Source organism: Malus sylvestris, chromosome 10 (assembly GCF_916048215.2).
Source record: "Malus sylvestris chromosome 10, drMalSylv7.2, whole genome shotgun sequence".
In the NCBI taxonomy this organism is placed as follows: Eukaryota; Viridiplantae; Streptophyta; class Magnoliopsida; order Rosales; family Rosaceae; genus Malus; species Malus sylvestris.
The window spans coordinates 42,763,972-42,791,612 of NC_062269.1; the positions used below are offsets into that span (position 1 = coordinate 42,763,972).

General features: G+C 37.3%; 4 protein-coding genes and 1 pseudogene across 8 annotated transcripts; 3 read left to right on the forward strand and 2 right to left on the reverse strand.

The window, feature by feature from the left end:
• Nucleotides 1-73: 73 nt before the first annotated feature.
• LOC126586211 (uncharacterized) lies at nucleotides 74-7,284 on the reverse strand. 2 transcript variants are annotated; one of them, XM_050250939.1, is made up of 7 exons: nucleotides 6,740-7,284; nucleotides 6,273-6,623; nucleotides 3,147-3,214; nucleotides 2,949-3,065; nucleotides 1,807-2,622; nucleotides 1,055-1,271; nucleotides 74-890 (listed from the first exon to the last, which is right to left on the reverse strand). In XM_050250939.1, exons 2-7 carry the CDS (start codon nucleotides 6,562-6,564, stop codon nucleotides 490-492), a joined length of 1,911 nt encoding a protein of 636 aa, XP_050106896.1. In that variant the 5' UTR covers nucleotides 6,565-6,623; nucleotides 6,740-7,284; the 3' UTR covers nucleotides 74-489. The 2 variants fall into 2 exon arrangements, with proteins under 2 accessions (XP_050106896.1, XP_050106895.1); XM_050250938.1 differs by having other exon boundaries at nucleotides 3,147-3,226.
• An 820-nt stretch (nucleotides 7,285-8,104) lies between these two features.
• Nucleotides 8,105-9,120, forward strand: LOC126585087 (uncharacterized; annotated as a pseudogene).
• A 2,990-nt stretch (nucleotides 9,121-12,110) lies between these two features.
• On the forward strand, nucleotides 12,111-18,632 carry LOC126584747 (uncharacterized). 2 transcript variants are annotated; one of them, XM_050249076.1, is made up of 2 exons: nucleotides 12,111-12,257; nucleotides 17,997-18,632. In XM_050249076.1, the coding sequence occupies exons 1-2, from the start codon at nucleotides 12,250-12,252 to the stop codon at nucleotides 18,412-18,414; spliced, it is 426 nt and encodes a 141-aa protein (XP_050105033.1). In that variant the 5' UTR covers nucleotides 12,111-12,249; the 3' UTR covers nucleotides 18,415-18,632. The 2 variants fall into 2 exon arrangements, with proteins under 2 accessions (XP_050105033.1, XP_050105032.1); XM_050249075.1 differs by lacking the exon at nucleotides 12,111-12,257 and adding an exon at nucleotides 17,710-17,868.
• A 1,930-nt stretch (nucleotides 18,633-20,562) lies between these two features.
• On the reverse strand, nucleotides 20,563-23,628 carry LOC126587641 (putative protein FAR1-RELATED SEQUENCE 10). 2 transcript variants are annotated; one of them, XM_050252732.1, is made up of 4 exons: nucleotides 23,501-23,628; nucleotides 22,151-23,281; nucleotides 21,923-22,057; nucleotides 20,563-21,529 (listed from the first exon to the last, which is right to left on the reverse strand). In XM_050252732.1, exons 2-4 carry the CDS (start codon nucleotides 23,171-23,173, stop codon nucleotides 20,918-20,920), a joined length of 1,770 nt encoding a protein of 589 aa, XP_050108689.1. In that variant the 5' UTR covers nucleotides 23,174-23,281; nucleotides 23,501-23,628; the 3' UTR covers nucleotides 20,563-20,917. The 2 variants fall into 2 exon arrangements, with proteins under 2 accessions (XP_050108689.1, XP_050108688.1); XM_050252731.1 differs by having other exon boundaries at nucleotides 21,614-22,057.
• A 1,098-nt stretch (nucleotides 23,629-24,726) lies between these two features.
• Nucleotides 24,727-26,547, forward strand: LOC126585230 (two-pore potassium channel 1-like). Of its 2 annotated transcripts, XM_050249644.1 has the most exons (4): nucleotides 24,727-24,832; nucleotides 24,939-25,046; nucleotides 25,233-26,204; nucleotides 26,314-26,547. In XM_050249644.1, exons 3-4 carry the CDS (start codon nucleotides 25,279-25,281, stop codon nucleotides 26,471-26,473), a joined length of 1,086 nt encoding a protein of 361 aa, XP_050105601.1. In that variant the 5' UTR covers nucleotides 24,727-24,832; nucleotides 24,939-25,046; nucleotides 25,233-25,278; the 3' UTR covers nucleotides 26,474-26,547. The 2 variants fall into 2 exon arrangements, with proteins under 2 accessions (XP_050105601.1, XP_050105600.1); XM_050249643.1 differs by lacking the exon at nucleotides 24,727-24,832 and having other exon boundaries at nucleotides 24,844-25,046.
• Nucleotides 26,548-27,641: the final 1,094 nt, after the last annotated feature.

Sequence of the window (27,641 nt, forward strand, 5' to 3'; positions counted from 1 at the left end):
AGCTACATTTCTTATCATGTTACGAGAGGTTACAAACATAGAACATAGCGCGGTTGTGTGAAAGATCAAACGATTAGCAGTTAAGTGCATCTAATTAAGTTAAGGATGTCTTAATCTTTATAAGCTTTACAATTAGTTCCGAAGACAGAAAACTAGGACTCAAAAGATACTATTAAGATACATATATAGGGAAATTTTCAGAAGTTGCTACACAAGGCATGCGTGCAAAAGCACACACCAATTACTCCTGCGAGTTAATAGCCCAACACCTGCTCACCATTGGATCACATTTACTTGGAGCACTTGTTCATATCCAAAAAAAAAACTTGAATCTATCAGATATAAAGCTGTACAGCTTCCAATTCTCATGATGTTAGAAACTTGATAGTTCTTTTCCCTTTTTCCCCTCTGCCGACGGTTCGTCTTATCTACAAGAACCATGTACCTAAACCTTCCAAGATCCTATCAGCAAGGTCAAAATTCTCGACCTCAGCCATGTGCAGCCACTTCTGTGGCTTCTAGTGTTTCACATTTCTCAGTTTTGTTGCAAGCACAATCATCACCGCCATTGCCATCGCTTGAATTGTTAATCTCGTCTTCATTACTGGTACAAGGCCACTTCCGCATATTCATTCTCGTCACCTTTCCCAACTCCTCATCCAGTGGGGCTAAATCTGGTGATTCCTGTTTCTCTTCAACAGCTTCAAGTTTAGAAGAAGCTTTTGCCATAGAGCTAGAAGAGACTGATAAGAGCTTCGTGCTAGAACTGATATTTTCAGATACGTATGAGAATACATCAGGCTTTGCCTTCACATCAACCCATCTGTTCTCAACCCAGTCTCTGGAAGCCCTAACATCCTTTCTCGGGAAACTCATAAGCTTCTTCTCACCTAGGATACATTGAAAGAAACATCACTCACCCCAATAACTGATCGGAAAACCAGATAAAACATTTTACCAGCTTCAATAAGTTCAAGTCAATTAAACAAAGCACTCTGAAAGGTAAAAACATAATTTGAATCAAATAAAAGCAGCTTTCCATCTGAGAGCATACCAGGGAAGTAGACTTGTATACTATCAGTCCCAGAAATGTTAACTCCAGTAACAACACCTTCCCACCAGCCATCACACCACCACGCATCAACTGCTACTCCAACCTCAAAACAAACCTCTGTAGAATCATTGAGACGACAGGGTCGGATTGTCAGGCGGCCTGAGTATCTCATGCCTAATTTATCAGGAGCAGCAACTTTAAAGGCAGGGACCCATTCCTACACATTAAAAAACATGTGAATATCTAAATTCATTCAGCGATTAGTTTACACAAACAAGCCAATTACCAAAAAGATGAAAAGGTCGTACCCAGTGCACAAGGCTCCCGCTTTACGCAGGGTCTGGGAGAGGTGAATGTCGGCTAGCCTTACCCCCATTTTATGGAGAGGCTGCTCCCAAGTCTCGAACCCGAGACCTACCGCTCATGGGCGAAGGCACTTACCATCGCACCAAGTGCGACCTCTACCAAAAAGATGAAAAAAAAAAAAAAATTCTTGCAAATGCGCATAATAGAACACAGACTTATAGGCAATCTGTTTTATATTAGTTTGACTCATGGAGATCATGCACTCAAATCATGAATAGACGAATAGCAACCAAGCTATATAGTAATATTTACAACAACAAAGCCTTATCCCACTAAGTGGGTCAACTGCTATATAGTAATATTAAAACAATGTTTTCTCATGCTCCCTTCGTTCTAATATTAGCCAGAAAAGAATTCAAAACAAAGATCTCTAGAAGACTGCATACCTCCAGATTGCCAGATCCATCCACATCTTGCAAATCATCATATTGAACTTTGAGAAGCTTTTGAGATGTCTGCAAGACCTGACACCTAAACCAACATCCTCGTATGCCACTATCCTGACAGAGCAACTCCATCTTTTCACCAACCTTAAAAGAAACTGGGCGTATGGGCTCCGATCCAGCAATCTTAACTCCCATGGTTTTCGTTGATAATTTTAATTTCAACTTTGGGTATGTTGGAACGCAATTTGGTAAATGATTCCCAGTGACCAAATTTTTAACACCACAATGTCCCTGATTCGCCTTGCTGGTTCTGTTTCTCTTAAGGCTCATCCTCAGAGGATCATCAGGTGCTAACTCTACCTCATCTTCATCACATAATTTATGGTACTTCGCTTTGGCTTTTTGCTTGGAGATGTAGACATCTAGAGAAGACAGAATTGCTTGATTAGAATACCCCCGCAATTTAGCAAGACTGAAGGGCTTAACCTTGTAGTCCCCAAGTTGCCGAAAGCACATAAGGATTCCAGAGGAAGATTTATGAGCTACAACAGCTAAGCATTTTTCGTAGTGCTTAGGAGTCAGAACTGTTGCAGGACCACCAACACACTCAGCATTGATCACCTGAACATAAGGTGTGATAAAAACTTCTCTGGGGTGTGGATTCAGATCAGGGATTACACCCGTGACTTCCCAAGTGTGGTGAAACCAACGCACTTTAACCTTTTTCTGACTTTTCTTGTCTTCATACATGTCTTCCACGTAACCTAGGTAGTGGCTTTCTTCTTCCAAAGCCAATACAAAGACAAAGGAATGGACCTGAAAATCAGGGTCACAAAATAAACATTACACAGCTTATCAATGCAAATTAAAAAGATGCTACTTAAGGAAAGAAAGAGTACCACTAAAAAGGTCGTACCCAGTGCACAAGGCTCCCGCTTTACGCAGGGTCTGGGAGAGGTGAATGTCGGTTAGCCTTACCTCCATTTATGGAGAGGCTGCTCCCAAGTCTCGAACCCGAGACCTATCGCTCATGGGCGAAGGCACTTGCCATCGCACCAAGTGCGACCTCTTCAAAGAAAGAGTACCACTAATGTAGAAATTATAAGTCGTACAACAAAAGAAGTAAATCATTTGATACTTACAGAAATGGTAGCTCCATTCCTGTGAAATGCAGGGTAATGCTTGAGCTGTTTGGCACAAATCCAGGCAATACCAGACCATTCAATGTCTGAATTGTGAACTTTCAATTTCCTTGGAACCTATGAAAAGAAAGAGAGAACTTAGTAAAATATATCTATGAACCCAAAATCCAGACTTAGCAAATAACTGTATGTGAATACCATCTGATCAGGCATATAAGTTTGGCGAGCACCGAGTCCAGTAATTGGCAATGGTTGTGTTGTTTCATCTGTTGGTGAATCTGTTATAGGATGAGTAGGTTTGCTTTAAATTATACTTCAAAGTCAAATGAGCATTAGTAGAGTAAAACGTGACAAAAGACCATACATGAATATAGAGGCATAATGCAAGAACTGATTTTGGGGATTTGAAAACTCAGCAGTTAAAAAAATGCTTATCAACAAGTGACAAAATAGCACCATGGTATGCTTTCCAATCTTGACTAGTCAGCACAAAAATGGATGAGAAAGAAAGGTACACAAGCAGCCAGCTTTCTGAACTTTATTTAATGATCAATGAATAAGGTGAACGAAATGTTGATTTCACAATATTAATTGATTAAACCTTACAAAACCCTGTAACCACAAAAAAGCCTTAGAAAACCCAAAATATGATAAATCAATATTCAAACCTATTAATGTCCAAATAACTTAATGCTTCCATTTAACGTTATGGCTTTAGATGAAAACTTTCTTACAATAACAGAGGCTGAATGGAATGAAAAGGTGTGCCATTTCTCAAATCAACAATTTCAGATGTTACTCAAAACAGGAAAAGTTCAAATCAAATATGCATGTCTATTGCTACCCACTTACCATGCTGTATGATACATTACACTCGGTACATAGTCTACGTTGAACAGAAGCAAGGACTCCATAGCCAGATTCTGAATTCCTAGGGGTGTGAACAAATAGACTACTTACAGGAACTAAAATCTTCCCAAATTTCAGAGGTGAGAAAGAAAAGCTCACGAAATTAGGATTTTAAGATTCACCATCCATACCCCCCCCCAACGAAAAAAAAGAAAAGAAAGAGGAAGTAAATAATTCACATCAGGCTATAATTCCAAATTGTTCAGCGAGCAATCAAATCGTGGTTCCAAAATGTGAACATGTAATAAACACGGAAGATGGTACAAAACACTAAGAAAAAGAAATTAATAGGCATAATTTAAGGTCGGATACCCATTCTATCATTTGAGGTTGAAAATCCAGTTGATGAACTCATACTAGCTCTCCCTCTCTCTCTCTCTCTCTCTCTCTTTCTCAATCGCTTCCTTAGGTGCAGTGGATTTGTGAAGTTTGAAGAAGTAGAAGGCCAGGATGTTTAACGTGACATGAGAACAAGCTGGCAGAAAGAGCTTATAAAGAATGACGGTAGTAGACACATAGAGCCAGCCTCTCCTTTTTGGAAAGATGCTGAAATATAATTGGCTTTACATATTTCTTTACAAAAAATTGGATTTCGGTTTATCAAAAGAAACCAAATTAATGTAGGCAATCTCCTCTAACAATAAATCACTAACGTATAGACTTAAGTTACTGACTTTTTTTCGGATTCCTAATCCAAAATAATTTTCATTTTTAAAAGAAAGGTGGCCGGAATACTCCCTCCCTTCTCATAACAGAAAATATTTGAAAGGTAAAAGAAGGTAAAATTTCTCTAATGCAAATAATTGTCAACTAATAGAAAAGGAATTATGTATCAGCCCAGATATCTTCTGATTACATTGCATTCCTAATGAAAAACTTACTTTGATTTGATTAAGAATGGTTTACTTGGTTCCAGAACTATCAACTATACCATATGGAGAAGCATGAGCTTAGAATTACATTCCTAAAGAAAACCTTATCAGTTACAAAACACAATACTGTGGTATTCTAGAACAGGCCATAGTAAGAAATTCAAAGGCAGGTTCAAGCATGCCTCCGACCCCCAAATATATAAATAATGTAAAAGAAATTACCTCGCCAGAGCCAAGACAAAATATATGCTATATATAAAATTGGAAATGTCTTTTGCCATATATAAAGTCATCATGTTATAAACATCTGTTGGGGACAGAAATACCCTTACATATTATCACTGTTATCTCAAAAAATAAGTTTCTTTTGATACTCTAGCTATCCGTTCTATGGAAAGAACATAAGCATAGAACTACATCCTAAGGAAAAACTGCACCCGCAAAACACAATGCTTTGATACGCTAAAATAGGTTACTAACAGAATTCAAAGGCAGGTTCAAGTAAGTCCCCCACTACGCCACACCCAATTAGAAAATGAAATGCCCCTCTAAGGCAAAGGCAATATAACTCTTTATCATACATAAAAGAACAAATTCCGTGCAACTGTAGTTGGACAAACATATCCTCATTAAGAGTACATTTGTTTCGGGAAAACAAAATTTCTTTATCTGTCCTTTTTTGCCTCCTTTCTGTACTCTTGCCTTCTGTAATACGTATACTTTATTTTCTCTCGAAAAATAAGTAACACCATGCCATTAACATAACTAAAGCCGACTACCAGAGCAATTTACTTAAGACCATATATCCGTAACTCATAAATTATTTATTCATTAGAACAACTCCATATATTTAAAAAGTTTGAAAACCTCGCACATCATTAACATAAGAATTCACCGTCTACATGTTTAAATGTTCAGAAATAAAATCATTCTACTCTATATTTCACATACAAAGCACACATACGCACGCTCATGCACATGCATGCTCACTTACACTACAGAATCCAACGTACAAATTAAAGAACACAGTTTCATTACTTTCAAGACCTCCTATGTTAGTATAAATGGAACCGTGTCTTCTTTCAAAATTGCAATTCTAGGGGAGGACCTTAGACAAATATCATCTCAATTTGCGGTCCCAAATATTATGATAATCAGTTTATAAAATTGAAAACTCAAGATTCTAAATAAGAAGATAAAAGATGCAATGTTGGAGAGACCTGCTACTGCTTGCCCTGAGAAATTTACAGCAATGCAACAAAAAGATGACACAATTCAATCTCACAAATATCTCCAATTTGACCTTTTCATAAGGTTAAATTTGTTATTCTAAACATGGTACGTCAAGGGCTACTCTTCTTCTGTATTGAAATTCTAATCTAAACAGTATATTGAGGCAATGCTTATGATAACCTGTATTCAAAAGTTTAATTCCACTCACAGATCACAACATAGGACGATATTATTCATCATACTCAGTCAATGCCACTCAAAAAGTTCCATAAAAGGAACCTGAAAAAGTGAAATAGATAACATAACATACCTGAAACCTCCGACCAGCAACGTCTCGAGACCAAGGAAGTAAGCCATTCTACAACTTCTCTTCTTGCTCTCCATTTGGTACATACATTAATGAATCCCTTGGACTTGTAAGTCTTCACGAACTCATCTGAAAGAACATACAGCATGTGCCTTATACTCCTCTCAGTCCCTATAACAGCGAGCACTAATTCCCCGGATGCCTCCTTCAAGTAGTAATGGACCACACGGCTACCGCGCTCTTGACACAGAGTGTGCTCCTCCCACGACACAAAACTATGAGTATTCGTCATCATCTCTATTATCTAGAGAGGCCCAAATTCACAGAACAAGAAGCCCCCTTTTATCACATTACCTGAAAAATCAAAACTTAACAAGAAATAAGCGTTTTGGTACTCAAATAACCAACCCAATGAAGAAAATGCACAATAAATTTCATAAAAATGTTAAATAAATAAATAAAAAAGCTACCGTTGCTAGTATACTCAAGGGGCGGAAGTTCCAGGAGCCAAACAGCCTCCAAAAGAAAGAAAGAAAAAAACTGCCCAAAACTGGAAATGAAGAGAGAGAGCTAGGGTTGCTGTAAAACCTAGACCAAACTCAAAAAGACGAACTGGGTCTGTCACTCTCAGCTGGTTTCAATGGCGGCGGCTTTCGACACAGGAGATTGAAATGCCATTGACGGCGAGGACGACGAAGAAACCCCAAAAAGCGGAAAATCGAGAAACAAACAAAAGGTGGGGTTTTTCAGTGGCCTGAAACTTGAAAGCAGAGCAGAAAAGGAGTGAGCTTTGGTGAGAAGGGCACGGAGGAGAGATAGAGACGGAAGGAGGAAGGAGAGATTGGGAAAGAAGGCTATGGAGGTTAAGAGGAGGAAGGGAGTGACCTAATGTTTAGAGAGGGAGAGAAAGGGGGACGGCAGCGGCACGGCATGAGTCAGGGGTTTGCAGAGCTTGGAGACCAAGGCAGCCCATGACATCCGGTGAGGGGGAAATGGGAGGAGCCAAACAGGGAGAGAGGGGTAGAGTGGGAATAGTGGGATTTGCGTGTTTAACTTGCGGTCTTCTTTCGACACGTGGTAGCTAGTACGCTCCACGTCATCTACGACTACCATTGACTTAGGTAAGTGATTTAAGCTGACGAAGAATACTTTTAATTTTCGTAAAATATTTAGGATTCATCCATGAAATGCAATTAAGGTTATAATTCAGGTATTGTTCTAACTTAGCGCAAGAGTTCTCTTGATTGGAATGCGGGTATAAATCGAGGATAACGATAATGTATATACAAGTCTAGAGTTTAGAGTTTAGGGTTTAAATAAATGATAATGCATATACAGGTCAAAAGATAACGAATTTGCAATTATTATTAACATTTATATACAATTGAAATACTCAAGGAAGAAAGGAAGCGAAATTGAGAGAAGTTTTTGGTTTTTTTTTTAAAGAGTGAAAAACTAAAATTAAGAAATTATAACTCCTGTATCTAAAATTAATATATTCAATCAAGATTCAATTTTGAATGATTTTAAAAGATGAATGATGTGGGTGAAATTGGAGTGATTTCACATTATATTTTTAGGTTTTAACAAATTGTGGATTTTTTTTTGAGATTTTGAATGAAATTGGCTTAAAAAAATTCGTAACAAGTTAAAAAAAAATCATTAAAATTCCATCAAACTCCATAAATTTATAACTCTTAAAAAAAATTACAGAGGTTAAAAGAATGATTGATCAAAATTTCTAAGCTAGAAAGAGAGTAGAAGATTTCTTGCATATCCCACTCCAATATTACCATATTTGTTTTGGTGAGGGCTTGAGGGACCCAACAGGCTATTGAATATTCCACCTCTTCTTGTCAAAGTTATCTTTTGTAAAAGCCATGTCCACAAACTTGGAATCTAAAAAGGATAATAGAGAAGTGGATATACTGTATAGCTTAGGACTTGGAAGCTACGAGATGCTTGAGAGCTCCCAAAAAATGAACATGTCTACACTCAGCTCCCAATTCCGCCTCCTAAAATAATACCCCACAAGAATCCTGCATGTCCATCCTCAAGCCCTAACTCATTTCTCATCCCCATCTCCCTCTACCAAAACACCCTCAACCTCCAACCATATTATCATCACTCCCTTCCGAAGCCACAAACAGCATTCCTCTACCAACACGAGCATCCGCTACAAAATCCAAGTTATGTAATGTAACGCTTGTCCGGCAAGAGTCCGTCAACGATACTTCCACCCCAAGAAACTCCACCGGAAACAACTTGTCAAGGTTTTGGGTAATGGGAGCTGTTTCCGTGGGAGTTGCAGCGGCGCTGATGGCGATGGACGATCAGAAGGCGATGGCATTGGGCCCCAAAGGGCCGCTGATGGAAGAGTTTTGGGACAATGTAAGGAGATATGGACTGTATGCTCTCACGGTGAGTACAGGTGCTCTGTACGCGACCTTCGCGCCGCTGTACGAATAGTTGAAGAACCCTATCTCTGCAATTCTTGTTTTGGTAATATTAGGGGGCGGTATCTTCAGCTTCTCCCAAGTGCTTTATGCCATGGTTGATGTCTCAGATTTTAGTTATGGTTATGGATATATCAATCCATGTCCATGGATTCCTTCCATGTAAGTAAGGGCCAATTAAGCAAAGAGATTACTACTTTTTGACGATCATCATGTCATCTATAGCTAGGAAGTTTAATTACCTCTATATGTTACACTTTGTATACACGTAGAAGCAAATTGGGAACAGTCTAAAGTTAAATTCTTCCTTAATTATCTTGTTCCGAAGTACTATTAAATCTTATCCAAGTTTGTCAACTAGTAATTGGTGGCATTTTGCTATCTTTTCGACTCAATTTCTCCAAGAAATCTCTATCCATAATGTTTATTATTTATTAAGGAGTGAGAGTGAGCAGGGATAATATATTGACGTTGTTAAAAATGCATCAATAACGTGTTAGTGTACATTTTGCTAGGAACAACGGAATTAAAACATTATAGAAGATATAGTTCAAGATGCGTGAATGATATATGTGTTGTTTTAAGTAGTTGGCTAGACAATATCAACATACTATCGATAACGTAGAGGCACTACTTAACAAACAAACATTTCCTAGCCCAACTACAATATCCATGTCAAACTTCGAACAGTAGTTCATCGATCCTTGCACGTGAAGGCCAGATAACGAGCCTATAATTAAAAACCAAGTAATATGTTTGATTAAGTTTGAACAGAATATTTAATATATATGTAGCTATAGGGTAGCCTTGTGTTGTGCCATGATGAGTTGATTCAAACTACAGAGAAACGGCTGAAGGGTGTGGTATTTTATTATATTGGGCCAATGAATGAGCATTGTCTGGGCCTCCTTTGGTCAAAGATTAATGAAAGGTCTCGACCCATAGGAGTTCTGGACAGTTCTGGACATGTCCATCAGATTCTAACACATGGAGACTGTGCAGGGGTCAGAAATGAATCTGAAGGTCCACTTGCATCTAAAATAAATGTGGTCTCTTTGTGCCTCCAATCAATATATGACACATATTAAATTTATGAAAACAAATTTTAGAAAAATTAAGATAATAAATACATGTCAATTACTTATTGGGTCACAAAGAGACACACTAATTTTAGGTGCATAAAATTTGGTCTTTCACCAAACCAATAAAAAACCCAAATCTCCAGCAGCAAAAACCACACTGCAGCTGCCGTCACATCCTCGGAGAAGCCAAACTTCAAACTGAGAAAGTAGACACCACATGTAAGTCCCATTCACGAACTCCTGCAAATATATACAAACACATATGGGTAGAGAGTGAAGATAAAGGGTATGTAAAATACCAACACTTGGCCTCGATGGGATCCGGCTTGTCAGTTGGGGGAGGAGAAGTGAGGGAGGGAAGTGGATCTGATATCCAATTTCTAATCGGAGCTCACCAATCTGAGCACATGGTGGGACGGGGATGAAGTATCACAACTAGAGAGGAGGGAGAAAGGAAAATTAAAAGACAGAAAACAGTAAAAGCAGGTGGAAAAGGCCGGATAAGGGGCATGAAGCCCAAATCTGAGACAAGCTCAGTGAATATTTGAGACTCGTCTCAAGAAAAATTGAGATAAAATCAAGGACAAACCAAGAATGAAAACAAAAGAAGGAGACTAGAAAGGAGGAAGGAATATGATAATGTGTAATATTCTCCTCAATTGTCATTCCTCAACTTAAAATTAGAAACCATTAGCGTACTGAATTTTGATAAGGTAAATTCATAAGATAAGGCACTCTTGAGTCATTTTTCAAATTTAAACCATTTGGTATACCTTGCTTTTCTTAAATCATCAACTTATCTCACAAAATCAGCGATGATCCCTCAAATTATAGCTTGTTTTTATTTTCCTTTATTTTCTTTTGAGAGCAGATAACAGAAAGAGTAGGATCGCAGTTTATGAAAATAATGGTTTTATTTATTTTTTGCTTAAAAAGTACATCTCTTATATAGTTATATGTACTGGTAACCTTGTGCAGTGCCGCTGCTACTGTTCTTAATTATACGATCTCTCCTAATTTTATAAAATGTTCTATAATAATAAGCATTTCTTTACCCTCATGCATCATGCATATGGATATGGACACGTTATATCATGGCAATCAGTCTGACATGATATATATACACCTGCGTAAAATGTTAGTGGTTATCAATTTTTTAGCTTTTATTTGGGTCCTTTATAGGAGTAGCACGTGTGGCAGCTAGAAACTTCAGAGTCCTCACCCAAACGATATTCTTGAATGGCGTAAGTTTATTTACGCAGTTTTCATACTTTTGGGTATTTTATCTTTTTAAGAGCTCGCACTTGGTGCGATGGCAAGTGTCTTCGCTCATGAGCGGTAGGTCTCGGGTTCAAGACTTGAGAGCAGCCTTTCCATAAATGGGGGTAAGGCTAGCCGACATTCACCTCTCCCAAACCCTGCGTAAAGCGGAAGCCTTGTGCACTGGATACCATCTTTTTTTATCTTCCTTCTTTAAGTTTGATGTTTTCACTTTTCAGAAGGGTTTCCTGCAGCTGCAGGGCAAAGGGAATTTTGATTTTGATTGATTTGGGTTCCCCATTTCCCCCCTTGCATGCATTTTAACTAAGGCCATTTTTGTAAATTAACTCAGAGCCGATGAACTGTAGCAAGTTTTAGGACTGCTATAAGTAGCAAATAGAGAGTGCGATACTTGATGCTCGCTCAACAAAGCAGCTCAAATTACTTGAACAACCTAATTCTGAAACACACAAAAACCAAGGCCATTCATTCCCTTGTAACCCTAGCTTCGTCACTCACAATATTTGTAAGCAATCACACATACATATGGATCATCAAAGTAGTGAGGATCAGAAGCTCCAAGCTTTTGACAAATTCATCGACAATAAGTACTACGCCAAGTTGTTTATAACGAGGACTTTGAAGTTTGTAGTCTCAGTGTCTTTGTTGTCCTTGTTTCTTTTTGTAACATCATCAGGTTTTTGTGTACTTCCCGATCCCTTCAATCAGTTCAACGCCTATTTCTCCACGTTGCTTTTGTCAATCTTTACCCACACCCTTGAGAGGAAGTACTGTTGGATTTATTCCGATGTAAATCAACCTTAAATGGTCTACAACATATAATAGGAATGTAATATTGGAGATTAATGTAGATATTGTGATTTATTTCCTAAAGATATCAATCTTATATTAGGTGTCTTGCAATATAAGTAAGATTGATGGAGTCCTTGATTTTATGTGATTATGATACCTAACTGATAGGCTAAAAAGTGGGATTTGGGATTCCTTTATGGATGGAACCTTAATGCCTTAGCCAGTATAAATACTAAGGTCCCTGCAAACCCTAGAGACACAACAAACACTTCCCATAAAGTAGTTGTATCCGGCTAGGTGCTTTGTAGAAGACTTTGGTGTTGCCGCATCCTTCATCTTCTCCGTTTGATCTCCAATGGCTATCGCTTCATGATCAGGTCAGCTAAAATTCCTTCGTTTGTGTTTTAATTATATAACCACATAAAGTTTACATGTGGTATCAGAGCCACTGGTTATATGATTAAAACCTATTAGGTTTGAAGTTTGATTATATAATATCTTTTCTTTTGGACTGCGGTTTTTTAAATCCAAATTGTGATTGCATTCGGCAACATCACCATGTTGGACCTGCTTGAAAACTGCATAGTACGGTTCCGCATATAATTGTATATACTTGGCATATTAGTCTGATATGCACGGCACATGTTTTACATAAATTCCTATTTGGTCTTAGAGACCGAAATTATCAGTTAAATTAAACAATTACATAATTGGATAATCTGTTTCTGCGAGTGGTGCCAGTTGAGTTCAAGTTTTCTTCCACCGCCACCACCCTTCAATTCCAAATGTGGGCTTTTCTAATTGAAGCACTAAATGATGATATTGAATTAACTATAATAAAGGAAGATTAAAATAGTTGGTTCATTATTTCATGGAATTGTATAATTGGAATTACCATGGTGCTTAACGTTTTCTATTTCAATGTTCATATTAATGTTTTGGTTCAATTGAAATAGTCATTTTGTTCTAACCATGCACCGGAGAATTTGAGATGATCAGCAAAGCCAAATAAGGAGGTTCATATATGCATCGCATATGAGATCCTGATGGAGGTCGGTTCTAACCTTGCACTGGAGAATTTTGAGATATATCACTCATAAATTGGTAAACTAATAATTGTTGAATGGTAGGTTTTCAAGCACTTCAAGCTTCCTTTCTTGTATTCAGTTCTCATAAAGAAAGATTGGAACAGTTTGCTTTGCTCATCTTTACTGAATTAATTATGACTGGAAGAATATGGCATGCTTTAAGCTTTCTTTCGATATTCATGCCAATGTTTTGGTTGAATTGATTTAGTGGTAGATACAACTTTTTGGCTAACGTTGTTGTCAATTTTGTAAGCATATAGAAATATGTACTTCTGTACTAATCTTGCCAAGGAAGACTATGAAGCATCTCAAGTCAACAAGCTCGGTAAAGTCTCCTATCAAAGCAAACAATATTGATCATTATATGTGTCAATTGCGAATTAATTAGTTGATCATGCATATGGTTAGTTTTGACTATTAAGTTTTAAACTTGGTTATCAAAACAAAGAGAAAATATATGTTTTGAACATGATTAATTCTGCATATAAGTGGCATACAGAACGAGGGAAAAGTAGATTTTTAAGATATGCCAAGATGCATGCATATAAAAGTGCATATATATCTTGCTTGTTCGTGGTTTTTTGTTAGTAATATGCATGAGTGAGCCTATTGGCTGGTCCAAGCAGCTCCAGTCACTGCTTCCAGGGTGGAAAGGCAACAAGGGGACACTAAGCACCCCTCAAAATATAATTACATACCTTATAAGGTTTTTTGGAATTACTTCTTAAACTCCAAATCTTTATTGCATTTGTTATCCATTTGAATAAGGACTAATATTGTTTGCCATGAATTGCAATTGCATAAGTGCCATCAATTGTTTGATCAAGCTAAGTATACGTAATTTTCTAAAGCCAATTATGTATCTAGAAGTTCACATTGCATGTGTAAAATTATCATGACACCAGTATCTAAATGGTATGTATATGGTAAACATGCGGAGAAGCATATGTAAAAATGCATAAATTATTTTATTGTTTGAGACTATATTTTGTACAAATAGTCTGGGTGTTTCGGCATTAGTACAAGAGTAAGTCTATTGCTCTGTTTTTCATGGGTAATAACTAAAATGGACATATGGCATGTTTTATTAAAGGGATTGGGTTGTCCTAACACAAATGTGTTGATTAGTAATGCAGTATACTAAGCATGATGGGGGATTAATTCAAGTACGGTTTATAATGATATTAACTCCATGCGGAATTTGCATGACTAATCAAATTAGTTTTGTCTACAATTTTGCTTTCCTATCTCAGTATAGTCATTTAATTGTACATGACTAATGCATAACTTATGGATTGACTGAGAATGACAGAAAGCATCCAATGACAAGAATAAGGGTATAATACAAGTGAATAAGGTTTGTAGTAATTATGTGACAATTCTCATTTGTATTTTAACTATTTATTTGAGAATTGTGGTTGGTCATGTGATTATAAATATGTTTATAAAGAAGTGGTGAACATATGAAGGCATAAGGTATGTATTTCATTCAGAGCATGTGACTAAATTGATAAGCATAAGTCTTCAAACTTGTATATAGTTTATTAGTTTTTCCCATGCCTAAAGAATTTAAACAATGTTTTGATAAGTCAATTTTATGTGCCATAAGGGGAGAAGAAAAGAAATTATTCAAGGCTAATGTATGGCATGTATTGGAGTTTTTTTTTTTCTTTTGGAAGAAAAGATTTTTTGGTTGTTCCTTTACTTAATTTGGTATTTACAAGGCTAATGCACGATTTTGATGCTAATGTTTTAGGAGTCTTGTACTACAAAAATAAAGGTACAAAAGGAAAGGAACCCGTTTGACTTAAGAGAGCATTTAAGTGATATCACAATTTGGCTTTTGAATTAAAAGCGACTATATTGTTTAAAGTGTTTCCATTTTGAATCTATTAGCTCCATCATGTTTTCTCATACGTGTTGATATCCTTGTGGTGGAAGATTGATATTATAGCTCTTATACAACTTGATCTATATGTGATTAATCTCCTTTCAAGTATGTTGTCAGGTTTTTTGAGATTAATTGGATATCGAAGGGAGTCATGAAGGCTGGAGATGATCAATGTCTTGTCAACTAAGCAAGCCGTAGCGGCTTAGTTGATGTTGGGACTATGGTTTTAAGTTATTTTGATCAACATTGCATCTTAATTAGAATAAAAGGGATAATCTTCTTGCCCGTAGGTGTGGATCGTTTCCTTTGTTTTAATTAAGATGGCATAGTATGAGTTTTATTTCACAGGAGTTTGTGAAAACTTCATCTTGCCCGTAGGTGTTGAAGTTTTTTTTATGAAGGTAACTCTTGTGACATATAATTCAGTACTAGAAACTAATTAATTTGCTTGCCCGTAGGTGTAAATTAATCTAGTTTCATGAAGTTTATTGGGGATAAAGTTCCATGCCATCAGTTACAAAATCCCACTATGAGCCCCATAATAGGTTGTGGTTTTAAGGCATGGAAATCGGTTGCATCATTACGTATTTTGTGTCTCTTCATGAGACTTGTTGATGCAAAGTATTGGACCCATGAAGGTTAATCAAGGATTGCTAAGGTACACATTATTTAAGTCTTATGCTTATAAATCTTTTCAATTTGAAGTATGATGTCGTTTTAGATGATGAAATTTGACTACTAGAGTTTCCCTTGGACATCAAAATTGAAATGATATGAAATTGAATTGTTATGGATGTATAAATTCATGATAGATGCACATGATTGTTTCTGGCAGATTGCATGTCTTGATTTAAATTGAGTGAATGATACGTCTAATGATCACCAAACGACCTGAATTTTTGATATGTTCAACATATATATGTCTACTATGTGTCTGCAAATTTTCGTAAAGTTTTGCCATGTAGTGTAATTATGGTGAATTTACTAGTAACCCATACTCGTACAGACAGTTTTGCTGGCAGATTGTTTTTGTCTTTCGAGACGTCACTTTAGACAATTAGTTTGACCTAAAACGGCCCTATATTTTTAATTTATGAAGATTAGTATGTCTATTTTGATCTGTAAAATTTTGGTAGCAATTAAGCTTGTAAATTAATTATGATAAATTCTAGAGTAAGTGTAACTCATTGCTGAAATTCTTTTTGATAACTTTATGTTGGTTGTGATATTATGTCTAAAATATGAAGCAAATTTGTTTAGGTAAATCCTTGAAAGAATATATGAATAAGTGTTTGCCCAAGTGGGAGAATTAGTGAAAGAAAATTGGGCTTCACACTCATTAACTTATTTGCAATAAGTGTATAAACTCTAAAAGTTTAGTGGGAGTTGTTCTAAAGTTTTGAGCATTAAGTGGACTTGCATAAAGTTTTATTCTATCTTCCAGGAATATGTGTTTTGGTTGATGAAATTAGAATTATGCCATGACTCGAATGACAATAATATGTTTAAGTTGCAGAATGAGTACTTGGTGTATGTGTATATTTTTACTTGCAATCATTTGGATGCCTTAATTGATTATTTGTTAATCTTTAGAAAAGAATTTTGAGGGTCGTGGGGACTTAGCACAAATATGGAATTATTAATGCAAATAGATGGTTGTGAAATGCATGGTTTTGTATAAACAACGGTGAATCTCTTAGTTTTACCTTTCATTAAGATTATGTTTTTTAAGGTGTTAAGGAAAGGTTAAAGAAAGACAATTTTGTAGTGATATGCATTCATTGACTAAGTAAGGGTGTTCCCACAAGCATATTTCAAAAGTATGTTTTAAGTAGTGTTTGCAAATTAAGTGACGATGTTGCAAATCAGTGGGAGCTTGAGTTTCATGTAATTAATGCCTTACATTTGCAGATGACCTATAAGGTATGTATGGTTGATTGAATCCATTTATTCAGTTTAATCTCCGGTTGGATTCATGTAGTCACATGTTTATGTGTTGGTCAATTATCAGATGACGATATATCTGATATCCAGTTAAGCAAATTGCATTTTAAGTCATAAAGGAATGGTTAGTCTACTTGCTCGTAAGTGTGGATTAATTCTTTTGGTTCGACTTAAAATGGCATGACATGATTTATATGTTGTATTAGTTGTAAGAGTTTTTTCATCTTGCTCATAAGTGTTGAAAATTTTTCTCACGAAAGTAACTAATATGGTATATGAACTAGTGTAAAAAACATGTTAATTCATCTTGCTCGTAGGTGTTGAATTAATTGTGTTTTATGAAGTTTTTGTTTGCAACTGCAGTAGAAGTTTGCATTAAAGAGGACCTGAGATGATAAAAGTTGAGACACATTCAGGTAATTAAAGTTCATCTTTGCAATCATAATTTGACGGTGTTTCATGTGGATGAGGATTTTAGCATGTGTGATTATGAAGGTTTTTGGTTGTGTCAACCTTACAACCTTGTTAGTTCCATGTTGAAAGACTTATTTGACAGAAACTTGTATCAAGGATAGGATGTTATCACAACTACATGGCCATTAAAGTGACATTAATCTCCAATTTCAAGTATAAACATAAATATTATATGTGTAGACCAGTGGGAGAATGTTGGATTTATTCCGATGTAAATCAACCTTAAATGGTCTACAACATATAATAGGAATGTAATATTGGAGATTAATGTAGATATTGTGATTTATTTCCTAAAGATATCAATCTTATATTAGGTGTCTTGCAATATAAGTAAAATTGATGGAGTCCTTGATTTTATGTGATTATGATACCTAATTGATAGGCTAAAAAGTGGGATTTGGGATTCCTTTATGGATGGAACCTTAATGCCTTAGCCAGTATAAATACTAAGGTCCCTGCAAACCCTAGAGACACAACAAACACTTCCCATAAAGTAGTTGTATCCGGCTAGGTGCTTTGTAGAAGACTTTGGTGTTGCCGCATCCTTCATCTTCTCCGTTTGATCTCCAATGGCTATCGCTTCATGATCAGGTCAGCTAAAATTCCTTCGTTTGTGTTTTAATTATATAACCACATAAAGTTTACAAGTACATCTTTCTTATTTGTAATGGAATCCTTGCTTTTCTTGCAAAAACTTCGACTAATTCTTGCTGTTGCAGTTGCAATGATGAATCCGATGAGGATGGCATCGCTTATGTGGCTGACGAAGGAGAAGAAGAACCAACGTTGACTTCAGAAGAAGAAGAAGAACCAACGTTGACTTCAGAAGAAGTTGGACAACTACAAGATCTAGAAAAACAACAAAATGGTTCTTTATATACAGAGAACCATGAAGAAATGCAGCCTGAAGCTTTCGTTGAAGAAGAAGAAGAAGAAGAAGTGAGTGAGTCTTTGATGAAGCAAGGAGAAGAAGAAACGGAAACGCAAGAGCTAGCAACAAATTCTGACGTTGGAGATGATCAGTACGACTTAACGAGCAGTACAGATGAATTGAACAAGAAAATCGAAGAGTTCATAAGAAAAATGAAGGAGGAAATCAGGATAGAAGCCCAACGCCAACCCATTATTGCCGCTTAATTAAGGGGATCTTAGATTTTTGTCCAAAAGCTTAAGCTGCATCTGTGAGGCATGTTTTCTCTAGTTTGTAAACTGATTGTATCATCATCATCATCATCATCAGTATGTCTCCACTACTATTGTAGGTAGACTAGATAGCACTAGAACCTCCCTTATTATGTTGTTATTTCCATTGTATATATTATTTTCTTGTTAATTAATTATGAGTCTTATAAGCCTGTACCAAGCTAACTTAGCTTTTAAGTTCAAATCTCTTTCCTCGTATTCATGTATGATGAGTAATATGATGTATCAGAGTACTTTAGGCTCAAGTTTTTATACCCTAAACCTAATGTAGCAAAAAAATTCGACACTAACGACATTCCTGGTACATCAAGTGCAATTCGTGCTATCACTGCTCAATTTCAAAGGGATTTAATTAAGTTGCTTACAATGAAGCACCGGAATATTCCACCATAAACTAAAACTATATTAAACAATAGTATGCCAACAAGATCCTCTCCGAATTTTTTGGTTATGTGATCAGTTTTTATTAAGTAATGTTTGTGTTTAATTTTAAATAAAAATATTTAAAATAGTTTCTTATAGTATAATGTACGATGAACGGATACGATTCACGGATCTCTAAAATCTTCACAAAGATGATCCAGAGATTGCATTGTTTAAACAAGTTAATCCACTCTAAACACCAGCACTAGCCACGTACACGGAACGAATCCACTAATGGACTAATGAATTAATTAATTAATTAAGCTTACCTACTCCTCTATCATTAATAGTGAAATGAAAATCAGATATTATTTGACAATTAGGCAAATTTAGGACATTAATCAATGGATTGGAGGACCATCACATCACTGTTTTTCCATTTCATGTCAAATTGGTTTTTGCCTTTTTGTCATCTACTAGTTTTGTGGAGTGTGCGAAACCGACCATTCGATGCGCTTCAACTTTTGTGGCTACAAATAATCCAATATGCAGCTTTCACTTTCATTCTTGCTCTCTCTATACACTGTTAAGATTACTAATATCACCGACGCTCTGGACTCTCTCGATCTCTCCTCTTTCCCTCGTCTTTCCCTGTAGGGTAATCTACTGTACGTAGGGCCCCCTGTCCAAATGTTGATCGATGAAATTGGTTGGCGTCATCGTGACAATTCAATGAATTATTACCTAATTACCTTCATAAAAAAAATATGTTTTTTTAAAGAGAGATACTATTTCCCCAATTGGGAAATATGAGTCAAAGCAATAACAAGAATATTTCTACTGGAACATCTTTTACAATCCCTGGAAAGAGAGTTCACTAAAACCAACTCTAATGGTGGGCTAAAAGTCAAATTACCCCCCAAAATTTCCCCCCAAACCCACTCCAACCCAAGGGGAAAATTTGGGCTAAATGCTAAATGCTAAACCAATGCCAGATTCCCCCCGAAATTTAGCCCAGAAATCGGAATTTAAATTTTTCAATATTTATCGGAATTTAAATTTTTTTAGATTAAAATGTTCATAAAATTAATTTACGATAGTCTACATATTGATTTAAAAAAAATATTTAACAAAAAAATTAGCCTAAGTTCATTCTTTAATAATCTCATGCTAAAATTTTAAGCTCGAACGGTTGAAGTAGAAAAGCCATTTCTGGGCTAAAAGCTAAATTTTCCGGGCTATAGCCCAACCATTGGAGATGGTCTAATAGCCCGAGGGATAAGTAATTCCCAATGATTACTATCTTATTTGTCAAAGAAAAATAGAATACGTCTGCTAAATTTACAATCATCACTTATGAACGAAGGGAAAGATCTAGAACTAGACGGGGCAAGTTATGGATAAGAATGTCCGCCCACATCATTCGTGCAATCTCTCACAAGAAAGGGATTCCCTGTATTGGAGGTGTGATCAGTGTGGAGCTGGTCGGTAACCAAATACGGGGGATCTCCTTTACTGCAAGACGAGGACAAGATGTTGGTGGCAATTACCAAACATATGTGGCATGCCATCAGTTCCAGTACTATCTACCGCAAGATATTAGTACAAGCAAATAGCTTGGTCGCACACTTCAGGCACCCACCATAATGAGATTCAAATGCGCATTTTAAACCTAAGGCTTGGTAAGTTATCCAAAAAGAAGGGGCAAGAGCACACAAATTAAGAGGAAGAAACTATGCTTCCCTATTCAGATATTGCTAAAGTAATATAGAGAGTACATCACCTTAGGTAAGTTCCTCTCTCCACATCCTGTGTGTGTTGTGAATCTTGTCGTATTAATACATCAGCAAGTTACAAAGTCTATTTTCAAGGTACTTCTGAATTCTGATTATCCCTTCTCAACACGTTAACAGTTTCCCGCTTTAAACAATAAAAACAGAATGCAAAGTAATATTGTACCATCGCCTTACCTTGGGATCATAGCTTTTTTAACACTGAATGTACTCTCAATTCCACAAAGCATGTTGCAGTTGCATTTGTTACCAATACAATACACATGATCAACTGCTTTAAATTAGCCAGTAGGGGAAAATGTCAGATCCATAGCTACTCCTCCACATTCTGGCATATTTCTAACCTCATTGAGAATCCTTGTGAGTTGTGTTGTCAATTCCCTGCGAACATAATCAGAACGCTCCTTTGTAATTGATGACTCTGTAAACAGGGTTTCAGTGAGGCATTGATAATCTTGAATCCATTCATCATCACTAGTCCCGGCAATGTGGTCATTGTAAAAATCAAGAGAGCCTTCTTTCCGCCATCTGTTTAAACAGTATTTGTCAGGGAGCTGAAAGTAGTTCTTTACCACATATATACGCAGAGAATGTCTGCATAACAATCCTGAAGATTCAAACTCTTTACAGGAACAGTGAATCTGTTCCTCTTCTGGTATCCATATCACAAGACGCTCTCCATCAATCTTCTTAAAGTGCTGCACAAGATATGACCCATTGGCCATTTCAGACACTGCATATTGCATGGCGAGTACAAGTTCCTGCTGCAAAGCATTGAAGGCAAATGGCGTCAAAATACTCCTCGCATGCTCCTCCATGGGAATGCTTGTTTTAATATGCATATACTGCACATCTCGATGGGCCTGACTTTGAAAATTGGCAGAAATACCAACCTGCAAGGGTTCAAGCATAAGAAACCAATATCAATTGAAGAACTATAAGCATATACCAAAGGCAAACGTTACCAACCAATGTACCTGCTCGAAAAAGCTACGCAAACATGTTTGTGCACTGAAAACTCCTTTCAAAAATGCATCTACAGATTTTGAATATGTTGCCGTTGCCATACAAGCAAGAAAGTAACCCCTAATATAGGATTGAGCCCAGGAATCCCGGACTGAATAAAGTAAAGCAATATGCTTATCAGTAGTAAGCCCAAACACTGAAATCATTTGATTCCACTGAAGCTCAAAATCCTCTGTACTCTCCAGCCGATATAACACATCAAACTCAGATTTAAATTCTACATAGCGTGGTCCAAGTGAAACAGAGAACCAGCTAGATACCTTGGGAAGAATATTCCAAAGGGAAATGACATGCTTAGTGCCCGGTAATTCACTTCTTATTGCATCTCTAAGCCCAGGATCGAGATCAGTTAGAATTGTTTGTGGGAATCTCCCTCTCATGAAACGCACAAAAGTCTATATGAAAGAAGAAAAAATCATTGTAAGTGGACAGATACAAAGACACAGCTAATAAAAAAAATCAATATAGTAGGTGTATTGGATGGTAACCTGTAAAGCCCATGAGAAGGAACGAGGTGTTTCATCTTGTAAAAGAACACAACCAAAGAAAATGGTCCTTCCATGATTGTCAATGCCAAGCCATGCTCCAAAAAGCATGCCATATGTGATTGATTGATATGAAGTGTCAAAATAAACTGCATCACCAAACATAGTGTATGCATGGACTGAATCACCATACGACCATGCAATGTGTTCAACCTTATCATTCTCATCAACTGTAAAATCATAAACGAAATCTTCGTCTGCTTCTTTTGTTCCCTTGCATGCCTCAAGAAGTTCCAATGTATCGTTCTCCCGTTTTTCAGTGAGCAAAGCATCATTTTCTTGAACAACCTTTTTACGGTTTTGGACAAAATTTCTAACATCCCGCTCTAAGAAGGGTAACTGTCCACCTTGAATCCCCTTTTCCAACTCCAACACCTTCACTATACGATGTATGGGAAACCCAGCTTTAGAAAGTAACAGTATCCGCTCTTGATCCGCCTCATGGATTTTACGATAGGCAGGAAGGAGCCGCACTTGGTCATCTTCCAAAAGTTCATGGTTATGGACATTACTGAATTGCACGACAAACCATTGAGAAAACCCATCAACGACCTCCTTGGACAAATACATTTTTGCATCGCATCCACACCGAACTGACTTCCTATCCCTATGGTGTTCCCCTGTAGGCTTCTTCTTCATGGGTGCAAACCCCGACCGATAACAAACGAAGTCACGCTTATAAATACCCAACTGTGGGCTAAGTCGAGAGCGCTCTTTCCTAATTGAGAAACCGTTTTTCCTAGCGAAATTGCCATAATACTCAAACGCATCATCGTCACTCTTAAACACCATTCCAACATAGGGGGAAACCATAGCCTCTGATGTCGTACTATCATTCTTAACCAATTGGGATGCTATGGATGATGCCTCTTCAGAGTCTCCCTCATATGTCACATAGCATTTCCAGTCCCCACAGGGGCATTGCTGCCGCCGAATCCATATGTTTTTCGATGGGACAGAAGTCATTGATTAGTATTTACACTTCAAAATCAACTCCCACTCCAAGACTCAACCTTTAGCTACTCTAATAATCTTCTTGACCACGAAAGCTAGCTCGCAGTATAACCACAAACCCTTTAACAAAATAAAAAATTGAAAGAAATAAGAAATGGGTTGTTCTAAATGTTCAGAATGCAAAGAAAAACAATATATGCAACAAAATGGCAGAGAGAGCGGAAAGGGGGTTTAACATAACAGATTGGAGAAAGCAAATCAGACCCAGAAAACAAAAAAGATAACATTTTTAGAAATATATCGAATAGAATAAAAGAGCAAGGACGGAAGGGGACGTACCAGTGAAAGAATGACTATGAGTGAGGGAAGGATGTGCTAAAACCCTTGTTCCGTCTTCTGCTTCTTCCTCCTCCGCATCCGACTGGACTGACCGAGTGTCCCTGTCCTTTTACCTTTTTCGTCTTTCCCCTCCGATACAAGTAAAATTAAATGGGTCGGGCCTGTTAATGGGCTAGTGTTATGTTAGCCCACACTGTTGGGCATACTCTGAATTCGACAGCATTCGGGCTTCAGCCCTTCATTTGTTTTCTGACGGCTTCTGTAACAGTTAAAATACCTTTTTTGGGCAATTTTGTAAAAAATATTTAGAAAAGGTGATTTATGACGTTTTTGTAGTGTCCAGAATAATCTCTCTTTACCTTTTTAGACCATCTCCAACCGAAGGAGGGTTAGATGGCTCGTTTTAGTCATCTGGTCCTTCAAGAAATTAATATTTTAATGAATAGTGCAGGATCATATTTATTACCATCTCCAACCGAGGGGCCAGAGGGCCATAGGCCAAACATTGCTCTGTGACAAAAAACCATCTCCAACCGAGGGTCAAGGAGCTATAGTATGGAATGTGAAGAATTGAAATAAATGAGATAAGATAGTATGTAATGGTGAAAAATATGTGAGAAATAATGCATGAAAACATTAGAAATTAAAAAAAAAAACGTCCATAAAAAAAAGGTGGGCTGGGATTAAAAGAAAAAGAAAAATGGGTTGGGACAAAAAAAAATCATAAACCTAACCCTCAGTTGTAGACAGTTTTCGGACCATTTTCAGCCTTTTGAACACTTCGGTTGGAGATGATCTTAGCTTTGCATAACCATCATCTTTTTTTGTGCTAGAGATCCCACGATTAGGAGTCCTAGATAAATGTGGAGGAGGCGACATTCTCAACATAACTTTTGAAAATTGAGTGATGAGAATTATGCTTATAAGAATTTATAATAACGGAGAATCACTCTTTAGAAATCTCATTGCTCATGAAAAGTATGAACCAGCTAGTGCAAGTAAATTGACATCTTCTTATGCTATATATCACCTTAATAAATCATATTTTATTCCCACAAGGGCGCATAAGGAGCATGTATTAAGGCTATGCTTGGGCTTAAAGCAAGGTTAAGATTGACCGAAATTAAGCGCATGAAATGGAAAGGTTGGAATGAACATGTACTTTCGCACTTGATGAGATGTGAAAAAGTGAGAGTCAAACATGCGGTGCGTCCAAGTGGATTTCAAATGCCACAAATAAGTCGCTTAGCGGTGTAAATCTACCCAGTTGGAAGCACCAGAGCGATTCTTGGTCGCTTCTTTATCACTCTCCTGCCGAAATAGAAAATAATAGTAATGTTCCTTGCATTTCCCTTGCTTGGTCATTGGTAATTGGTAATTTGGTATGATATGTAGAACATCAGCATGCATTTATTTTCTCAGTTTCTACTTTCTGCAGGGTATCCGATCAGTCCGCTTTTCTTTGATTGAGGAAACTACTGGATTAAGATGTTGAGGCTGCCAAGATACTTTTAATCCCCTTTTTCTTCCGTTCAGTGTCATTTAGGTAAGGTAGCAAGTCATTGAATTTTTTACCTTTTTAATGCAGAAAGTCATTTGATTTTAACAACCATAAGAATTTAATTGAATTTTGAACGGACATTTTGTTTGATCGTTGTCCTTCTGTGTTTCAATTCTTATTAAATAATTTGGTTTGGAAAAAAATTATGTCGTTTTCGATTCCCTACTGCAGGTCCTTTGCTTTAGCAGATGAATCTTAACGTAATGCTTTAAATCTGATGGCTACTGATTTTAGCGACGATGTTAAAGAAGCCTTACTTTCTGAAAAGAAAGATCATTCTCAACTCAATACTGAAACAAATGTCGTCCATAGAAGAAGAAATCGCCTTTATAGCATTAGCACTACCCCATGTCCATCATTCAAGAACCGCGTACAACAAAATGAAGCGGAATCTCAATGTCCTGTAGATTCTGGTCCGCTCTATGTAAAACCACAATTCAGTCTAACGCAAGTACTTTTGTTGTTGATTGCATACATTGGTGGAGGCACATTTTGCTTTTTCCTGATGAGGCATCAGATAAAGGGTAAGAAAACGAATGCCATTCTGGACTCCATGTACTTGTGTATAGTCACAATGAGCACTGTTGGTTACGGGGACCTTGTGCCAGATAGCATGTTGGCAAAGCTAGTTGCATGCGTTTATGTGTTCATCGGCATGGCCCTTGTTGGCATAATTCTTGGCAAGGCAGCAGATTACCTTGTAGAGAAGCAGGAAATCCTTTTGGTTAGAGCTATACATTTTCGCGAAAAATTTGGGCCACCGGAGCTTCTTAAGGAGGTTGAGACCGAAAAAGTCAAGTTCAAATGTATTACTGTCGGAATCCTTCTTTTGATTCTTATTATAGTAGGTACTGTCTTCTTATGTCTAGTTGAGAATCTGGAAGTTACGGATGCTCTCTATTGCGTTTGTTCCACTATAACTACACTAGGCTATGGGGACGAGAGTTTCTCAACGGGAGCTGGTCGTATTTTCGCTGTTTTTTGGATACTGAGCAGCACCATTTGTTTAGCACAGTTCTTTCTCTACCTTGCTGAACTATACACTGAAAGAAGGCAAAGATCACTTGTGAAGTGGGTTCTTACGAGGAGATTAACACCCTCGGATCTTGAGGAAGCAGATCTTGATCATGATAAAGTCGTTAGGTACGAATATAAATTACAATCCTCGTCCATGCTTTATCTTATTGTTTGTAAATAATTAAGATATTTCAATTCTCATGCGGCTGGCTTGTTGAATTCATTTATGTATCAGTGCGGCAGAGTTTATCGTATATAAGCTAAAGGAGATGGGGAAGATCAACCAGGAAGATATTGCACTGGTGATGGAAGCGTTCAACAAACTTGACATTGATCATTCAGGAACTTTGACGGCATCTGATTTAATATCAATACCATCTCAACCAACAACTTAAAGTTTAAAAGTTGATACGTCTGAACTCTTTTATGCATTGCAAACTGAATCCATTTATCAATGGAACTTGCAAAATGAGAGTCTGTACAAAGCAAGCTCGGAATCGTTCGATGACATATCTACATTTTTTTCAGGCATTCTACAGTAGTTTAGCTTTGATCCGTATATTTACTCTTGGTACCCTCACTTATCGGTTGAACGAGTTTTACGTCCGCACAAACGTATATGACCAAAAACACAAATTTTGGGTCTGTGGGACTGAGCGTTTTGTACGTGCCATGCACCAGTTTCAAGATAAGATAGGACTGGGCATCTTGGCATTTGTAACATCAGCACGTATGAAACAACATAAATACAACGAACACATACAAGAAACTAGTTTTCCCGATCACATTTGCCTGGAAAATCTGTTATACTATCTGTAAACTGTACAAAAACCATGACGCCAGAGGGAAGATAAAAACCCAAAATCCTAGCATTCAAAAATGGTGCACCTCTGGAATGATGGCCAAACAAGGCTGCCATTTTGGAGGCTCCAACCCAAACCTCCCTGACAATCGAACACCATTTTCTTTCGACCGAAGCTTGTTCGCACTCTTCAACAACAACTTCAACTCTTCCCTAGTCACCACGATCTTAATCTTCTTTCCTTTGCATCCTTCTTGGCGGACTAGTTTTGAAGGAACCAGGGCCTTTCCGAGGAGAATTGCAATGTCTGGCACGAGATGGTAAACCTCAACGGGGTCTAGCTTGGTGTCGGGTGCCAATGGCATATGCGGTTGGGCCAGCTTGTAGCCAGTGTGAGGGCTGGATGCGATTGCTTGGACTGGTGTTGAGGATTTGAATTTGTGTTGTCCACCCTCACGGATTACTACTTTAATCTTCTCGTGGGGCGGGTGGGACATAAAATTTATGCAGTTTCCCATTGTTTGGTTTGACTTGGCAGAGAGAAATGCAAATTATGGATTAGGAATTTCGGGCTCTCGCGAATTTATAGTGTGTGGCTTTGATCAATTTTCACGTGGGAGGAAGTTCGACGTGCAAGCCATGACACTGCTTCTTTAGTTATGATATATTATCTAAGTACCTCCAAGTCAATGGTCTGTGGAGATTGTTCATTGCACCACAGCCACAACATGAAGTTTATATTCAAAGTATCCGATGTCAAC

Bases quoted from the DNA above. Each gene is read 5' to 3' on its own strand.
- LOC126587641 (XM_050252731.1), bottom strand. From the start codon at position 23,173: ATGACTTCTGTCCCATCGAAAAACATATGGATTCGGCGGCAGCAATGC. The intron at 22,058-22,150 runs GTTACCATCCAA...TCTTTCATATAG, and splicing joins CCTTCTCATGGGCTTTACAG to ACTTTTGTGCGTTTCATGAG. The intron at 21,530-21,613 runs GTACATTGGTTG...GAACCCTTGCAG, and splicing joins TGCGTAGCTTTTTCGAGCAG to GTTGGTATTTCTGCCAATTT.
- LOC126585230 (XM_050249644.1), top strand. From the start codon at position 25,279: ATGGCTACTGATTTTAGCGACGATGTTAAAGAAGCCTTACTTTCTGAA. The intron at 26,205-26,313 runs GTACGAATATAA...TTTATGTATCAG, and splicing joins GATCATGATAAAGTCGTTAG to TGCGGCAGAGTTTATCGTAT.
- LOC126586211 (XM_050250938.1), bottom strand. From the start codon at position 6,564: ATGATGACGAATACTCATAGTTTTGTGTCGTGGGAGGAGCACACTCTG. The intron at 3,227-6,272 runs GTATGTTATGTT...ATCCTATAACAG, and splicing joins TTGCTGGTCGGAGGTTTCAG to ATTCACCAACAGATGAAACA. The intron at 1,272-1,806 runs GTATGCAGTCTT...TTTAATGTGTAG, and splicing joins ATGGATCTGGCAATCTGGAG to GAATGGGTCCCTGCCTTTAA.